This window comes from Sciurus vulgaris (assembly GCF_902686455.1).
Source record: "Sciurus vulgaris genome assembly, chromosome: X".
Taxonomy (NCBI): domain Eukaryota; kingdom Metazoa; phylum Chordata; class Mammalia; order Rodentia; family Sciuridae; genus Sciurus; species Sciurus vulgaris.
Genome location: NC_136471.1, coordinates 122,842,901 through 122,858,839, shown reverse-complemented (window position 1 = coordinate 122,858,839; position 15,939 = coordinate 122,842,901). Strand labels below are relative to the sequence as shown.

The 15,939-nt window shown below is 39.8% G+C and overlaps 1 protein-coding gene across 6 annotated transcripts in view; it reads right to left on the bottom strand.

The window, feature by feature from the left end:
- The window catches only part of SH3KBP1 (SH3 domain containing kinase binding protein 1), a 336,822-nt gene that overhangs the window by 154,809 nt on the left and 166,074 nt on the right, over nucleotides 1-15,939 (bottom strand). For all 6 annotated transcript variants that reach the window (XM_079122896.1, XM_079122898.1, XM_079122902.1 and 3 more), the window contains 2 exons: nucleotides 12,530-12,633; nucleotides 757-886 (listed from right to left, as the gene is read on the bottom strand). In XM_079122896.1, coding sequence (XP_078979022.1) covers nucleotides 757-886; nucleotides 12,530-12,633 — 234 coding nt within the window. The remainder of the gene's footprint in view (nucleotides 1-756; nucleotides 887-12,529; nucleotides 12,634-15,939) is intronic.

Here is a 15,939-nt window from a genome sequence, read left to right as displayed (position 1 = left end):
CACTGCAGAAGGAAACGCATGCTCACTCAAGGTGGGGCCTGGACTCTTAATATGAGTCAGACATTTTTTTTGGTACTGGGGATTGAACCCAGGGGTGCTTTATACCACTGAGCTACATCCCCAGTCCTTTTTTATTTTGAGACAGAGGCCCACTAAGTTGCTGAGGATCACTAAATTGCTGGGGCTGGCCTCAAACTTGCAATCCTCCTGCCTCAGCCTCTCAAGCTGCTGGGATTACAGGTGTGCACTATGTGCCCAGCATTTCTTCTCATGCTTTTAAGGGAATTAGCATGCACTTCTCTGGTGCACAGTACTTCTTGTCACCAATTACATATATGTGTGTGTGTATGTGTGTGTGTGTGTGTGTGTGTGTGTGATTTTTCTCCATGTTCCACAAGGGACACTGAGAAATACTAACAATCTTATTGGGTTCATTTAAAGAATAATTATGAACTTATGGTAAACAACATTCTAGAAGTATATGGAAGCACAGCTGCATAAGCCACCCATGAGGCAGCACTACCATGGTATGAGAACTGACAGTCATCTATCCAGAGATGTATGGAATGTATGGCTGCAGGTCAGACCTCTGTAGTGATGAACTTACTAAACCACAGTGGGTTAAGGTAGTACAACCAACAAAATACCCATGAGCTTTTATCATAGCCTCTCAACATAGGATACAGTACAGAAGAGAAGCTTGAGCAGAGCCCAATGGTCTCCCCCATTTCCTGTTTGTGGAGTGGACTTCCTTACTTGACTTGGACATCTGCTCATCCTGGGAAATGCCGAGTTCATCTGACTCCCCTGACAGCTCCTTTATGAAGTTGGAAGGAAACATTCCAGTCTTCCCATTGAGAACACCTTCCCACCATCCTTCCTCCACCTGTATAGATGCAAAGAGAACAGAGATGCAGACTCAGGTTAGACAAGCGGGTTCGAAGTTTTATCTCCCATTTGTATGATGTGAAAGGGAGCCCACACAAGGATAAGAGGATGGACCCAAAACTTAAAAATTACCAGAGAACCAGAAAGCAAGTCACATGATCTTGAGATTCAGACTAAGGAAGGGTGGGGGTGGTTAATCTGTGGTCCATAAATGTAAGTGGACAACAATGAACACACATTTTCATTAGTCTTTAACTGAAATTTGGCATTTGATCATGAATGTAGGTGACATAAGAGGACCTGTGACTCATCACCAAACAAATCACAGATATTTTCATATCATATCACACATGTTGTGGGTATCTTAAAATACTATTTATACTCACTGTTACCTTGAAATGGTGGTGTAAGTTATTCTACCTGCTAGGATACCCTTGTTATTTAATGTTTTAAGAGGAAAACACATAGATTACTATATCAAAATTTGATTTTAAAATAATTTCATAGCTACGTTAATACAAATAGTTCCCTTTGGAACCCTATGTGTTTTTTAAATTTTTTTGTTCTAATTAGTTAAACATGACAGTAGAATGCATTTTGACACATCATACATAAATGGAGTATAATTTCTTATTCTTCTGGTTGTACGTGATGTAGAGTTACACCAGTTGTGTAAATGTATATGCACATAGGGTAATAATGTTCAATTCATTTTACTATCATTCCTACCCCTGTGCCCTCTCCCCTTCCTTCACTCTCCTCTGTCTAATCCAAAGTACCTCTATACTTCCCCAGCACCCCCCACCTTATTGTGAATTAGCATCTGAGTATCAGAGAAAACATTTGACCTTTCGTTCTTTGAGACTGGTTTATTTTGCTTAGCATGATATTCTCCAGTAGAACCCTCTGTGTTTTATTTTATGCATTTAAAATTGTCATTTAAAAACTGAGAATGGTTGTCCCAGATTACCAAAACCAAGTAGACAACCTAACAAGAACAGTTAAGAATCCATAGGCTAAGAATTCAATTAAAAGGTAGAAAGATTTCTAATAGGTTTCTAGATGTCCCTAGAATGAACTGGAAGGGGATGAAGGGAGGTATGGAGAGCAGTGAGATTGCAGTCACCTGGGCAGGGAGTGAAGGTTAGATCAGGGGAGCAGTGAGAATGAACTGGAAGATTTGGATTTGAGAAAATGAGGTATGAGCTGGCCTTGAGTGATCAATTATCTGGTACAAACGAGAGAAGGGTGGTAAAAAATAAGTCATCTCAAAATTTTGTGCTATAATCACTAACAGAACAGCAGAAGTCAGAATAGTAAGGAAAATAAGTTCACAGTGGAGGAAAATAAGTTCATTTGGAGAACAAGCAAGTATTAAATTACCAATATGATGCAGAATAATGGAAAGAAACCTAGAACCTTTGAAATATTTTTACTATGTGCATGCACTACCAACTCAAATCAATACATACAATTTAAGAGCTAAAATAATTCAAACACAACCAAAAAGAAAATCAGAGTCAAAAGCCCAGTTCAAATCCTATCCTGAAACTTGTGTGATTTTATTCTATTTTTCCCTACCAAAATGAACCCCACTTTTACAACCTGTAGAATGAGGACAACTAACGCATGTCACAGTTGTCATATTAAGGCAGGATCTTGATCCTTATTAGAGCTTTATGCATGATGGTTCTACACTAGGGACTGGGGATACAGAACTATGTAGGATATGTCTTTATTTTTCCTTAAAAAGGTGACAATATACCAAGACAGAAAGGTGTGACTAACAAACTAGCAATGTAAGGTAAATGAAATGAGAAAATACCATGACTTAGCACAAATCCAACTTGTTATACAAAGTCAAGTTCAGTGAGCTCTGAGATACTAAAGGAAGGCTTTGAGAAAAGAGAAGTCACAAGAAAGGAAAAACAACAGTTAAGATTAGGAGAGAGGGCACATAAGGCATTCCAGAAAAGGGGAAGCTGACAAAGCCTGTGGAATGGAGATAGCCAGAACGATTTGTTTAGAGCATTTGTTAGAGAACTCATGGGATACAGACTTGTAGAGCAGAGATTACATTTACGTGACCACAAATTCTTCAGTAAAGAATGCAGACGATAGCATCCATGCAAAACTGTCCCAGTGACTATTCAATACCAACTCGTGGCATTAACAGCATTTCCACTGAAATCATTCCATGTTTCTATGCCAACTCGACTGATATGTATTATTTTTTCAAGGAGCTTTTTATAGGATTAAGATGGTTAGGAAGATTTGCTATGAGCCTCCATATCAATAGTCACAGGATTTGTAGCATGGAGTCCTTTGTGCTATTCTGGAATAAGGAACCATAAAATGACCTTCTTCCTCCCAGGAATCACAGGGCAGGAGGGGAAAACCAAGGGCATGAACCACAAATGAGCGATCTGTGGCAGAGTTCCTGACTGCACAGGGCAGCTGGGCTAATTCCATGCCATTCAGTTTGATGATGTCTGAAATGTTCCTGTTCCTGGTAATAAGCAGCTCTAGTTGGAGATCCCTGAGGGAAGCACTCCTGATGTGTAGGATCAGCAGGCTGCCTGCTGGGAAAACAGGGGTTATCTTCACCTCGCCACACCCCCAGATGCCTGTATCACTGTCATAGCACAGTCTGAGAGGAGTGGCTTATGGGAAAAAGGCAGAGGTCTATCATTAGCCATGCAGTGAGTGGAGGGGCAGACAATAAAATCACTGCTCATTGCCTGAGGGATACACTTCCCATCATAGGCGCCATGGGCACAAGGCTATTTCTTTGTGAGCTGAGCATTGGGGAAAGGGTGGCCTCAGGACCAATGACAGCTGTTCTGTACTATTTCTTCCTTCACACTGCTGCTTTGGGCTCAAGATCAAGTCTGGAGATATGAGAAAAATGATCCTCACTCTCACACTATTCCCTTTCAGAGATATTCTAGTTCAACTTCCTGCATAAAGACAAGGATACTGAAGCCCAAAGTGATGACATTTCTTTACTTATTCATCCCAAGAGTAAAACACAGTGACTTACACTGAATGACTGAATGGGAAATCATTGAGACTACATTTGCATGACCACAAATTCTCCATGGGGGCCTATCAAGTCCTGATGCCCCATAAAAGAATTTTTTCCTTCCTTTGAGGAACAAAAGGGACCAAGAGACCCTACTCTATTGTTCACTGTTCTTAATTAGGTCCTGTCATGCCTTGTTCTGTGTGGCCCTCTGTGTGCCACCATTCTGCTGATACTTAATGAATTAATATTTAATCTATCTTGCACTGGCCCAGGACCTCGAGACAGATTGATTGGTAAATGAAACACATGAAGACCCCATCCTTGAGAAGCATCTGCAATAAAAGAGAGAAACATGCAGAACCTGTACACCTCTTGCTTGGAAATTAAGTTGGCTTTTGTTGATGTTTCTGCATTTAAAGAAAGATATGCATCCCTTTTTAATAAAGTCACCAAGGGCTTAAATTTCTCTCCCAAGCAAAGTGGTAGAAGGTGGCAGATGCCTACCTTCTCCCTACCCCCACTCATAAATAGCCTTCTGCAGGCCTTAGCTCTAGGCTGAGCACAAAACCCACCTGTGTCCCTCTGTGATCAACCTGACCAGCTCTGGGGCCCATGGCTATGCCCCAAGAGCAAACTCTGTCTTTGGCCCAGAGTTGGGAGCAGGGCAGCTTCCTCCTGGTGATGTTTGATAAAGGCCAGGTAAAAGCACTTACAATTTTTATTCCAGTGCCCTGCAATTTTCAGGTCCTTATGATCATAGGCATCTAAGTGGGTTCAGGGCTCAAGGAAGTGGTTTCTAGATTGGAACCGGTTCTGTTAGAAGCTGAGAAAACAACTGGGTGAATTTCAACACCTTGTACCACCCAATTATGCAAACATAATCCACATTTGTAAGGTGGGAAAGAGGATGACTGGAAATGAAGAGATGATGTGCTTTCCCATGGGTAATTAATTTGGAACAACTCATATTTATTATCCTTGAAGATTTTTACCTGTTAACTGTACTGAGAAGGGAACAGTGGGTTTACCAAGTCTAAAATCTACCTGAGGGTACAAGTAGCCAGACAGAAAAATCCACTTAATTAAGGACTGCTATAGCTTGTTTTCATTCATGACTACTTTGTTCTCCAAACAAAAAAAAAAAAGCAGAAAAACTGGAAGGGTGGGTCTGGAGAAAGCAACTGGTAGAGAGAGAGATACACAAGCCAGTGAAGTCAGATTCATTGTTCCGAGAGTGGGTTTTACCATTCTTTCTATAAAGGAAAATTGACATATCAAACTCCAAGGGAAGGTTCACATTGAAACATTCGTAAAATCTTCCTCAAAAATATTTCAGATATAATTAAATGAGGATTTCAAAGTTGTTTCTCCTATCTGTGAAAGGGAAGGGAAGGTATTTTGAACATTTTCAACCACCAGAAAAATATTAATATCATTTTTAAAGTTTTTATAATTGAGATATCTTTCTACCAATGCACAGATAATAACAGTACATTGGTCAGTTTTGATAAATGGTCACTGTATCCTACACCTCTATCAACAAACAGGCCATTTTCATCACTCTGAAAAATTCCCTTGGGCCCCTTCTTAGTCAATCCATCTCAAAGCAATCACTAATCTCATTTCAATCATTTTTGATTGATTTTGCATTTTCTAGAACTTCATATAAACATGTGAAGACATAGTTGGACTTTTGAATACTGCTGAAAAAAAACACAAATTGTTTCTGAAAAGCACCTTTTTCTATCAGTGGAACTAATGGAAAAAAACTTTAAGGGGGCCACTTCCTGAAGACATAAATGCCTACATTATTTTCCATTTTAGTTGCTTTAAATAACTATCCTGTTGGTTTTAGTACATGGAAAGCTGGTTGTGCCAAACATAAACAAGAATTATCTAAATGCCTCCTGGACCAATGTTTTCCCCCAATTCATGCAAAGTTCACCTCTTGTTGGCCAGAATATTCCATACACATGAGAGTTGAATTTTCCCCTTCCCTCATTCTTCCAACAGCAAGTTTATTCCACATGAAAGAGAAATCTATAGTTGAAAATGAAATTATTTAAGAAAACACATAATTTCTATAAGACTTAAGCAAATTCTGCCTAACAAGACAGAGCAACATCCATACTTCATCAGAGCGGAAAGGGTTTCTGTCAGAACTTCTGGAGACATTCCTCAGCAGTGCTTGACATTTCAGTTCTTCCCAATAGTCACAGGCTGGTCTACAGGTCCCAAAATTTCTAAGTGACTCTATGCTAAGGTCTTACCATCATCCAATTTGAAAATATGAACAAAGAGGAAATTGAGCCAGCAAGATGACTTTTCTGATGAGTCAAGAGCCTCAAATTATGTCCTGTCACTAATGTCAGGTGCGAAATTTGCTTATGGGGATTATGTTAACCTTAGAAAAATCCCTAGGGAAGGAACTTTTAAATGAATGGGTGTTCCTTTGAAAGTTCTGTGTGGGCAGCACTATACCTTTTATCCCAACTCCATTTTTATTGCATCCACCAGCACCTGCTGCACCCTGCTTGTTACAAACCTTCACAGGTTACCCCCTACTTCAGAGAAAGGCTGTATTGAACTAACATTCCACCCTCTCTCCAGACTAGCCCAGCATCTGACACAATACAACCTGTGCCTAAAGAATTGGCCCAAATATTGCTTATTTTTCATGTGTCCAGTTGAAATTTCACCTATTCTAGGAAGCATCTTCTTCATCCTCAGTGAGACTCCCATCTTTCAATTCTGTGCTCATTCATCAATAACATTATTTGCCACTCTGATAATAACGTGAGGTTTTAGTTACCTTCTTAGTCATCTACATCCTACCCTCCCTGAGTAGACTGAGCCTGTTTCAAGGCAGATTCTGTTCAACAAATCTCTGAATCGTCATAAACATGATTTCTTTAAGAATGTAAGCACTGAAATATTTGATAAATCCCATAGCTAGGCAAATCTGTTGTAAATACATTTGAACTTGCAAATATTTATTTTTATGTGGTTGTGGCCTATTTTGTGTGCTGATGATTCAAATCTAATTACTTTCTCTTCAAAACATGGCTTCCCTTTCCTTAAAATGAAAACTTTACCATCTTTGTACGTTGGGAACTCAGAAGTGTTCACTCCTAAATCTTTTGGGGAATAAAATGTAGAACAACTTGAGCTCTTTGGATGATCACATTCTAATAAATAGATTTGATACTAATATTATCCTTTTGTTGAAAATGGATAGGAGTTCTGGAGCAAGTCAGTGTCTTAATGGGTAAGAAAGGAGGTATGTCTGGATCACAATTAACCAATCAGTTTTTTAATTGCCTGATTTCTCATGAGCAAAAATGAAATGAGGATGAACTGCACATCCACACCAACAAAGATTATCTGAGTTACAGTTTTGAAGCATTTCCAGGGCCTTCTTAACACCAGCTGAGTGAACCAAGTTTCCTTCTCTGGAAACAAAATGGAAGATGTGGGTGCTTTTTGGACATACAAGTTATCACCTTTGCAAACCACAAGTCAGGTTAGGCTTTTACCCACAGATTGCAGCCATTGGTCCTCCAGCCAGCCTCAAAAACTAACCATAAAGAACACATAAAAGCCAAAATCTCTGAATATTCCTCAGGTCACCACTGAGAGAGAATAGTAAAGACCAAGTTCATTCAACACAAGAAGAAAGGCAGATACTTACCCAGACAGATAACAGACAGGAAAAAACAAAGCTGCTTCAATGCACTCCAACACCCTTCCCTACTCCAGAGGCCCTAAAATCTGCTTTTCCTGGTAGTCTTGTCTATACACCATCTCTGTTCTTCTATAATAAGAATTTCACCTGCATCTCCCTGTCCTCTCTATTCTGGACTAAAATAACTCAAATATGTGTTCACAATAACTTCTTTAGAAATATCAATCCAGGGCACCACAAAAAATAATAAATAAATAAATATAAATAAAAATATCAACCCAGAACCAGGCAGGGTGATACACACCTATAATCGCACCTGCATGGGAGGCTAAGGCAGAAGGAACACAAGTTCCAGGCCAGCCCAGGCAAGTTAGTGAGACTCTGTCTCAAAATTTTTTTAAAAAGGGCTAAGAATGTAGCTTGCCTAGCATGCCTGAGGCCCTGGATTCAAACCTTAGTAATGCACTTTCCAAAAAACATCAATCAATGTAGGAATTTGAGCCTGCTATTTTCTTTTCGAATTGGCAACACTAGTTTCACCTTGATGGTTTTTCCCACAGCAGTACCACCACTATCCAGCTAGGAGGCAGAAGCAGGGTGAGTATTTTCTTGAGCAAACTATGTTGTCAACTCTAGGACCACCACTTACTCTCCTTTCTGCCACCAAGACTGAGGGCTGCAAACTGCAAGTCTGGTAGATGACTTCTGCCAGATGAGTGAGTGGTTCACCCTACCAAGGATCAGAGTTGTTTCTTCCAAAACCTGCTTAAGCTCATTGTTTGTTATTGGTATCAAACACTTGGTTAAATAACATAAAAATATATAGATGTGAAAGAGTTAGTTTGAAGGTTAAAAGGAAAACCACTGCCAGAGCCAGGTATGGTGGCACATGCCCATAATCCCAGCAGCTCAGGAGGCTATGGCAAAAGCATCACGAGTTCATAGCCAGACTCAGCAACTTAGTAAGGGCCTAAGTAAGTCAATGAGACCCTATCTCTCAATAAAATATAAAAAAGGGCTGGGGATATGATTCAGTGGTTAAGTGCCCCTGGGTTCAATGCCTGGTACTAAAAAGGAAGAAAAGAAAGAAAGAAAAAAAAAAAGATGGGAAAGAAAGGAAGAAAGGAAGGAAGGAAGGAAGAAAAAAAGAAAGAAAGAAAGAAAGAAAGGAAGGAAGGAAGGAAGGAAGGAAGGAAGGAAGGAAGGAAGGAAGGAAGGAAGGAAGAAAAAGAAAAAGAAAGAAAGGGAGGGAGAGAAAGAAAGAAAAAAGAAAAGAAAAGAAAGGAAGGAAGGAAGAAAGAACACTGTCAAATTAGGTGTGAACAAGACAACTAAAAAAGATTGGAGGTGGGAGGCTATGGAACTTTAGAAGGATATGTACTTTAATTGCTTCACTTATATTGTTTTTAATGCACATTAAAGAAACCAATTGGAATTGTGGAGGAGGCACTGCAGATACACAAAGAAAGGAACTCGTTTCAGCAAACCCATATTCAGGTAAAAGGCCTTGACCCTATATCATGGTGTGACCCTATATCATGATGGTACACTGATAAATGACAAATAAATATATATTGTGAGATTTTAAGCTAAAATTAAATACGGTAGATGCATATCATTTTTGAGGATTCTCTACTTGATTCAGATGTTTCAAGAAACGAGTCCATACATCAAAAATCCATCTGAGTTGTCTGTCAGGGCCAAAACTCTGTGTGTGTGTGTGTGTGTGTGTGTGTGTGTGTGTGTGTGTGTGTCTGCAATACTTAGTAAAAATTAATCTATTATTCAATAAGAATATAATCTAATATGTACACATACAGTGTGTTATATTTTGATTAATAGATTAATTATATGTTATTATAAAGTTATTATTATATTTTTACCTTAATCTGTCCCATTGATTTAAAAGTTGTGATTTGTTTGGGGATTTTGTTTATTTTGTTTTTAGTCTTCAGTGTAATTAGAGAAAAGTCACCAATTACCATTTATACAACATTTACTGTCACAGAAAGACAGCTTTCATATTATACAATGACAATGGCCCAATATTTGAAATATTACAAATAAATTGGAATAATAAAGAATTAATTTTATAATTTTTAAAATATGGATTAAAAGATCAGCCTTTATGGAAATATCACAGACCCTACAGCTATTTTTCTTTTTTCCTGATGAAAACAAGCCCAGAATAAAAACTAACACTCAACTGGCAGTGAGTGGAAAGGAGCTTGGTATTTCAGGTGGTAAAGGTCTCTCAGCATCTTGGTGGGTACAGGCACAGCAACCCACCCTTGATTTCCCAGTAGCCAACAGGCAGGCAAAAATGGGCAATATTTCTCAGAAAGGTAGCAACCACTTTCCTTGTGTTCATTTCTATTTTTCTTAAGCATTATTACAGCATTAAAGGAAAAATCATCCATTATGACAGGACCATTTTCAATTCTTGCTTCCGCTTAGTCTTTGATTACATGCATATAGATATATTTTACATGATTATACCCCAGTGTACACAACTTTGTGTTTTGATCTGTTCATTTATTTTGCAAAAAAAACTGTTTTCATATTTCCATTTACTCAGTTACTTATTCATCAAGCATTTGTTAAAGTGCATATTAGGCTTCAGGCATTGTTCCAGGTACTATGAATATAAAGATAGATAAAACCCAGGTCCCTAGCATTGAAAAGTTCTCAGCTTAGTGGAATATAACAGATAATTATAAGGTAAAGTATCACAATAAATACATACTTAAAGGCCTCTGTGTTTACTATCTTAATGGCTTTACAATCTTTTAGCTGAATAATACAACTTAATTCCCTTTCTTGATTATCTTTCATTATCACAAACACTGCTGCAATTACCATGTTTCCCGTGTGTTTTTTCTTTTATTAACCATTTTCTGCACATAAATTCTTATGAATGAGATCACTGAGTCAAAGAGTATTATTCAGATTTTTTTGTAGCTCTTCACATACCTTGCTAAATAGCTTCATCTAAGTATCACGCACATATGCAAATTCATCAGTCTAAGCTTGCAACAGTCTTACCACTGAACACTTTCTTAGGTATTCATAAGTAGAAATCCATTTTTGTCTTAATTTATACTTCTTTAATTAATAGCAGGGTGAAATATTTTCTTATGGTTAAGATTTTTCCTGTCCTGGGAGTTGGGCACAGTGCTGCACACTTGTAATCCCAGTGGCTCAGGAGGCTGAGGCAGGAGGATTGTGGGTTCAATGCCAGTCTCAGAAACTTAGTGAGGCCCTAAGCAACTTAGTGAGACCGTGTCTCTAAATAAAATGTAAAAAAGGGCTGGGGATGACTTGGGAGGCTGAGGCAGGAGGATCATGAGTTCAAAGCCAGTCTCAGCAAAAGTGATGTGCTAAGCAACTCAATGAGACCCTATCTCTAAATAAAATACAAAATAGGGCTGGGGATGTGGCTCAGTTTGATCCTGAGTTTGATCCCTGGTACCACAAAAAGGGGCCTGGGATTGTGGCTTACTGGTATAGCATCCCTAGGTTCTTTTTTCCCCTTTCTGGGATTTATGTTTGTGGATAAATTTATCACTGCTCTAGTAGCTTCCCAATATATTTTCATAAGATACATATATAATTTTTATTATAATTTATTACAAAATCTTCCTATTTATTGCTCTCTTTCTTTCACTATGTCAGCTTCAAATCATATCAATATTTTAATTTACATTCTGTTTATTTTTTTCCTCTGGAATTTCTTCCATGGTTACTATCTTAAGAAAGTTGTCCTGTTGTTGGGATAAATGTTATTTTCTGTTGTCCATTCATTTATCACTCATTCAACTTTCAAGAACTTTCTATGTGCCCTGCTTGACACCAGAGATTTTAAAAATGATGACATAATAGTACAAATTATTCAAAACTTGGAAATAGGCAAAAAGAGTTATAGTTGGTCCTCCCAATGCCACTGGCATCCCATTAACTGCTTCTTTAGGGACCTGCACCTTTGTTTGGTACATTATTTACTATTTCTGAGGTTGTAAGGTCAGTTGGTATTCAGGAAACAAAAGCAATCAAAATTATTTCTATATACAGATACAAGTGTTGTATCAGAATGAATAATGAAGTTCTAAGTTTGAGGCTCAGGATCCCCCCAGGCCCAAGGGAATGGAGTCTGAGAAGCCAACCCAGTGTCATTGGGGCCATTTCATCAGCAGGCTGGCCCTAAGTAGCCAGGACCAAACAGGACATGGGAATGTGGTACAGTAGAAAGAACAAGGGTCTCCAATCCGATGGATCTGACTTTGACTTTGCCCCTCAGCCCTGCCTCTTCTTGGGTCTCTTGAGGTTCTTTTCTCATCTACACAGTAAAGTGGTCAGGATGAGTTAAGTGAGTTAGAATGTAAAGAAACTCATCACAGGGCTGGATATGTAGCTCAGTGGTAGAGCACTTGGCTAGCATGCACAAGGCCTTGGGTTCAATCCCAGCACCACAAAGAGGGAACCTCATCATACCTGCCACATACTTGGTCTTCTAATAAATGTCATTTATTTTCCTTCCCTCTAAATCAACCATGTCCCCCACAATGAACTCTGAATCCATACTGAAGAGATGGATCTTAGTCATTCTGGATACCCACAGTCTATTATCAATTAAAGCAGAAAAGAAAATTGGTGGTACTGGAATTTCAGAGGCATTAGTATACTGTGTTAGAAAGACAATGGTTTCAAATGGCCTCATATCTAATCACAACTGGCCTGGAAGCATTCCAGCATTCTTGGAACCCATTTTCTCAGAAGACTCAACTAGATGATCTCTAGGATTCCTCCAAGTTCTAACATCCAATTTCAAGTCCAATTGGCCTGTGCATCTGCAGCAAAGCTTATGGCTGGGTATACAAGTAAGTTTGATGGCCACATGAGGCAATGGTGCTGCATGGCTGCTTACTTACCTCTCCTACTACCTCTATGATGTCGCCGACTTTCAGCTCAAGCTCGTCATCATTCTGGGGCAGGTAGCTGAATGCCACCTGGCATCGGCGCCTCCGTCGCTCCCCTGGATAGGAAAAGCAGAATATTTAGATACAGCTCTTCTCCCAAACTAAGATTTTAAAGAGAGGCTTCCCAAGCATGCAGGCAAATTAAGCTGACTTGTCTCAAATATGCTCTCTGGCACATGGCTAGAGGCACAGCAGCCCTGATCTCTTAGAGGCAGTAGAAAGCAGAGCAATGCTTCTTGGTCTTTTAAAAGCTGCTGGGTCAAAAAGGCATGGATATGAGAAACTGATCCATTGGTGCAGAAGGCAAAAACCCCACCCCTGAAGCACTGGAGCACAGTGTTGCCTTAAACGGTTTTCCATGGATGGGGCTTTATATTTGCTGCAGTTAATTTTTGATGAAAGCTGATGTGATGTGGTAGAGAAACAAGAATGGTCTGCTTTGAATGCTAGCAAGGCAGAGGGCATTTTCCCCCAAATGGCAAAGGAAAAGAGAAAGTATCCTGACCTTTTTCTTGCTACTCATCACCCTTTCAACATGCTAGAACTCGGGCCTGATAAGCGAAGGCTGATTAGGTTTCAGTCTGCTCGTGCTACCATTTTAAATGCCCCACAAGGTTCAACAAATCCACTTCCTTCCTCTTCCCTCAGTCGCAGGGGATCCATTAACAGGCTCCCCTGCCTACACAGAACCAACAGCAGGCAAATCAAGATAAAAGCCAGGGCTGCACTTCACCAGAGGACATTCAAGGTTACATCATCTCACTCACCCAGGTGGCCCACCTGGGAGCCTCCAGTTTAGAGCTGGTTCAAGTACAGACATGACTGTCCATAGCACATCTGTACCACAGATGTGCATTGTGGAGAGAACGAACATGAATGTGGGACGTGTGTGTGAGAGAGAAGCAGACAGACAGAGACACAGACATGCAGCAGTAGAGGCCCAAGCCAGGGAGAGGTGGATGGGAGCTAGGAAGTAAGATGGACGCTGCTCAGAAGTTTGTTGCTCATATCTGACCACTTCATGCCACTACATGGCCTAGAAAACCAAAGGGATCAACGACTTCAAAGAAACACATTTAGAAATGCTAAAATTATTTTGGGGTACTGCCTCTGGGGATTCTTTCTCTTTTCGAATCTTTTCCCTAAGAAAGGAAGTCCTTGTAGGGGTGATCACAGGGCACATTAATGGCCCTGTGCACCATGACATCACACAGAGAGGAAGGTGTCTGTGCTATATCTAATGTGCTTCACAATCAATATTTTTCAAAAGCCAGTGGCCTACTTCCCTGTTTCATTGTTCTCTTCCTGTACCTCACTAAGGAAGAGCAGGGTTGAAAACATGTACAAGGGCAGAAGTTAAGAATCAATATTTTGTCTAATCACATCTTTGATGACTATAAAAATAATTTCCATCTCTTCGTGCTAAGTCACCAGCCAGTGGATCTTAATAAGGACAAACACAGAGCTCTCAGGCCCATCCCAGGTGAGCACTGCAGCCTGTCAGCAGGATGAGTCAACAGTAAGGAGGGCCTGACTCTCCCTGGAAGTGAGGGTCCCTGCACGACAGCTTGCTTCTCCAAGGCAGCAAGGGCAGAGGAGTTATACTCTAGTGCAAAGAACACCATCACTGCTCCATGGTTCCTGATATCACAGGAGGCAAATCAAGTACTCTGCGCCATAGAGGACAGAGATTTTTTATTCTTGTCAAGAAAATCTAGATGACAAGGCAGTCTTAGCATCCCTGACCTATTGCCATCCCCAGTTAGACTCCATAAAATGAAGTTCATGAGTCTTTAAGAGCTTCCGTTTTCTACACATTATCTTCAAAGTGAATTCTGCAGACACAAATTTGAACAAGAAACAAGTAAAATGCCAAATGTCTGAAAACTGACACAACCACAGAAATCATCAAAGTCCCTATCAAAATGACTTTCGAGTAACATGTGAACACCCAGTGTTAGCTGAAGCTGTAAAGCTTACAGTTATACATAAGTTCATATCTTCAAAAAACCCTCTGTAGTAAAACATGGTATCTAACCCAACACTGCACAGATGGCAAGGGCAGGAGTGACATATCCTTAGAGAAAAGACTAGTCTAACAGACTTAGGGCCTGGAACAGAATCATCAGATTTCTCTAGATCCAAATCTCTGCGTTGGACTTCCTAAAGGACTGCCTGGTATCAGAGAATGATACCTTCACTAATTTCTCTGTGCCAAGCTAATCAATATTTGTTAAAAAGCCTCTAATAAGGTAACTCAATTAGTGGCATGAAGTCCTATAAAACACTGTCAACACACAGAAAAGCCCTACAGAGGGCACAAGGGAGAGATCCAGAGGTGGTAAAGATCACCTGACTTGACCCCAAGAAAAAACAGTTATCCCCACCCTCTAATTGGGATACCTCGTGACCATTTCTAAAGTGCTCCTAATACCCATTACTGTTAGCTCATCCTGCTGGTCACATACCTTAAAAAGAAAAGCACCAGGATGAGCAACCCTTTTGCAAATGAGGAAACCAGGATTCACTGACTTACCAAGGTCACCAAGCTAGTAAGTGGCAATATTTCCTTGGCCTGAGTTCAGAGCTCTTTCTCCAGTTCCAGATGAACCATCTAGTCCCTAGATTCTCTGCAATCTGTATTTAACTGCTTCTTGTCACACAGCAGAACCCTAGGTCTTCACCATGGCTCTCTCATTACAGAGCACTCCCGCACTCCAGAATACTGCTATTCTAGGCCCGAGCTCTAGCACATCCCTGGCTTGAGCTTGTGTGCCAGTTCAAACCAGCCTACAACCCAGTTCAAGTGGGATGCTTGAAGATGGGAGGAATTCACCTGCATATTTCACCTGCATTCATTCATCTTAAATATCAGAAAATCTAGGATGTCATTTGTCATATTCTTCCTCTCCTGGAATTTCACTGATGTTTACTAGTGAATCTTGACCTTCCTTGTACAGGCATGGAGATGACAATGCCACCTCCTTCTAATAGCTACTATAAATAGGAGCTTAAAATGCACAATTTATCTATGCCTAGGATTTGGAATCCCTTAGTTTCAGCTACCACCTTCATGCCCAGATGAACTGGGCATGGAGTTCTTGGTGAGAACTTATTTTAACACACTTTATTGGGTTTTCTTCTCTGTAATAAACCAAGCCAAGTCTTGAAAGAAAAGTTTTCTTTAAAAAATTAAGTATATTTTCCAACCATGACCAACAATATAAGTCTATATTAGAAAAACTAAAAAGTACAGAAAATATGTTTTTCCTCGTTCACATCAGCACCATTGCCACCATTGCACATCACTATGTATGTTTTCTAGGCAGGGCCACTTCTCACACATAACTGAAACAAAGAAT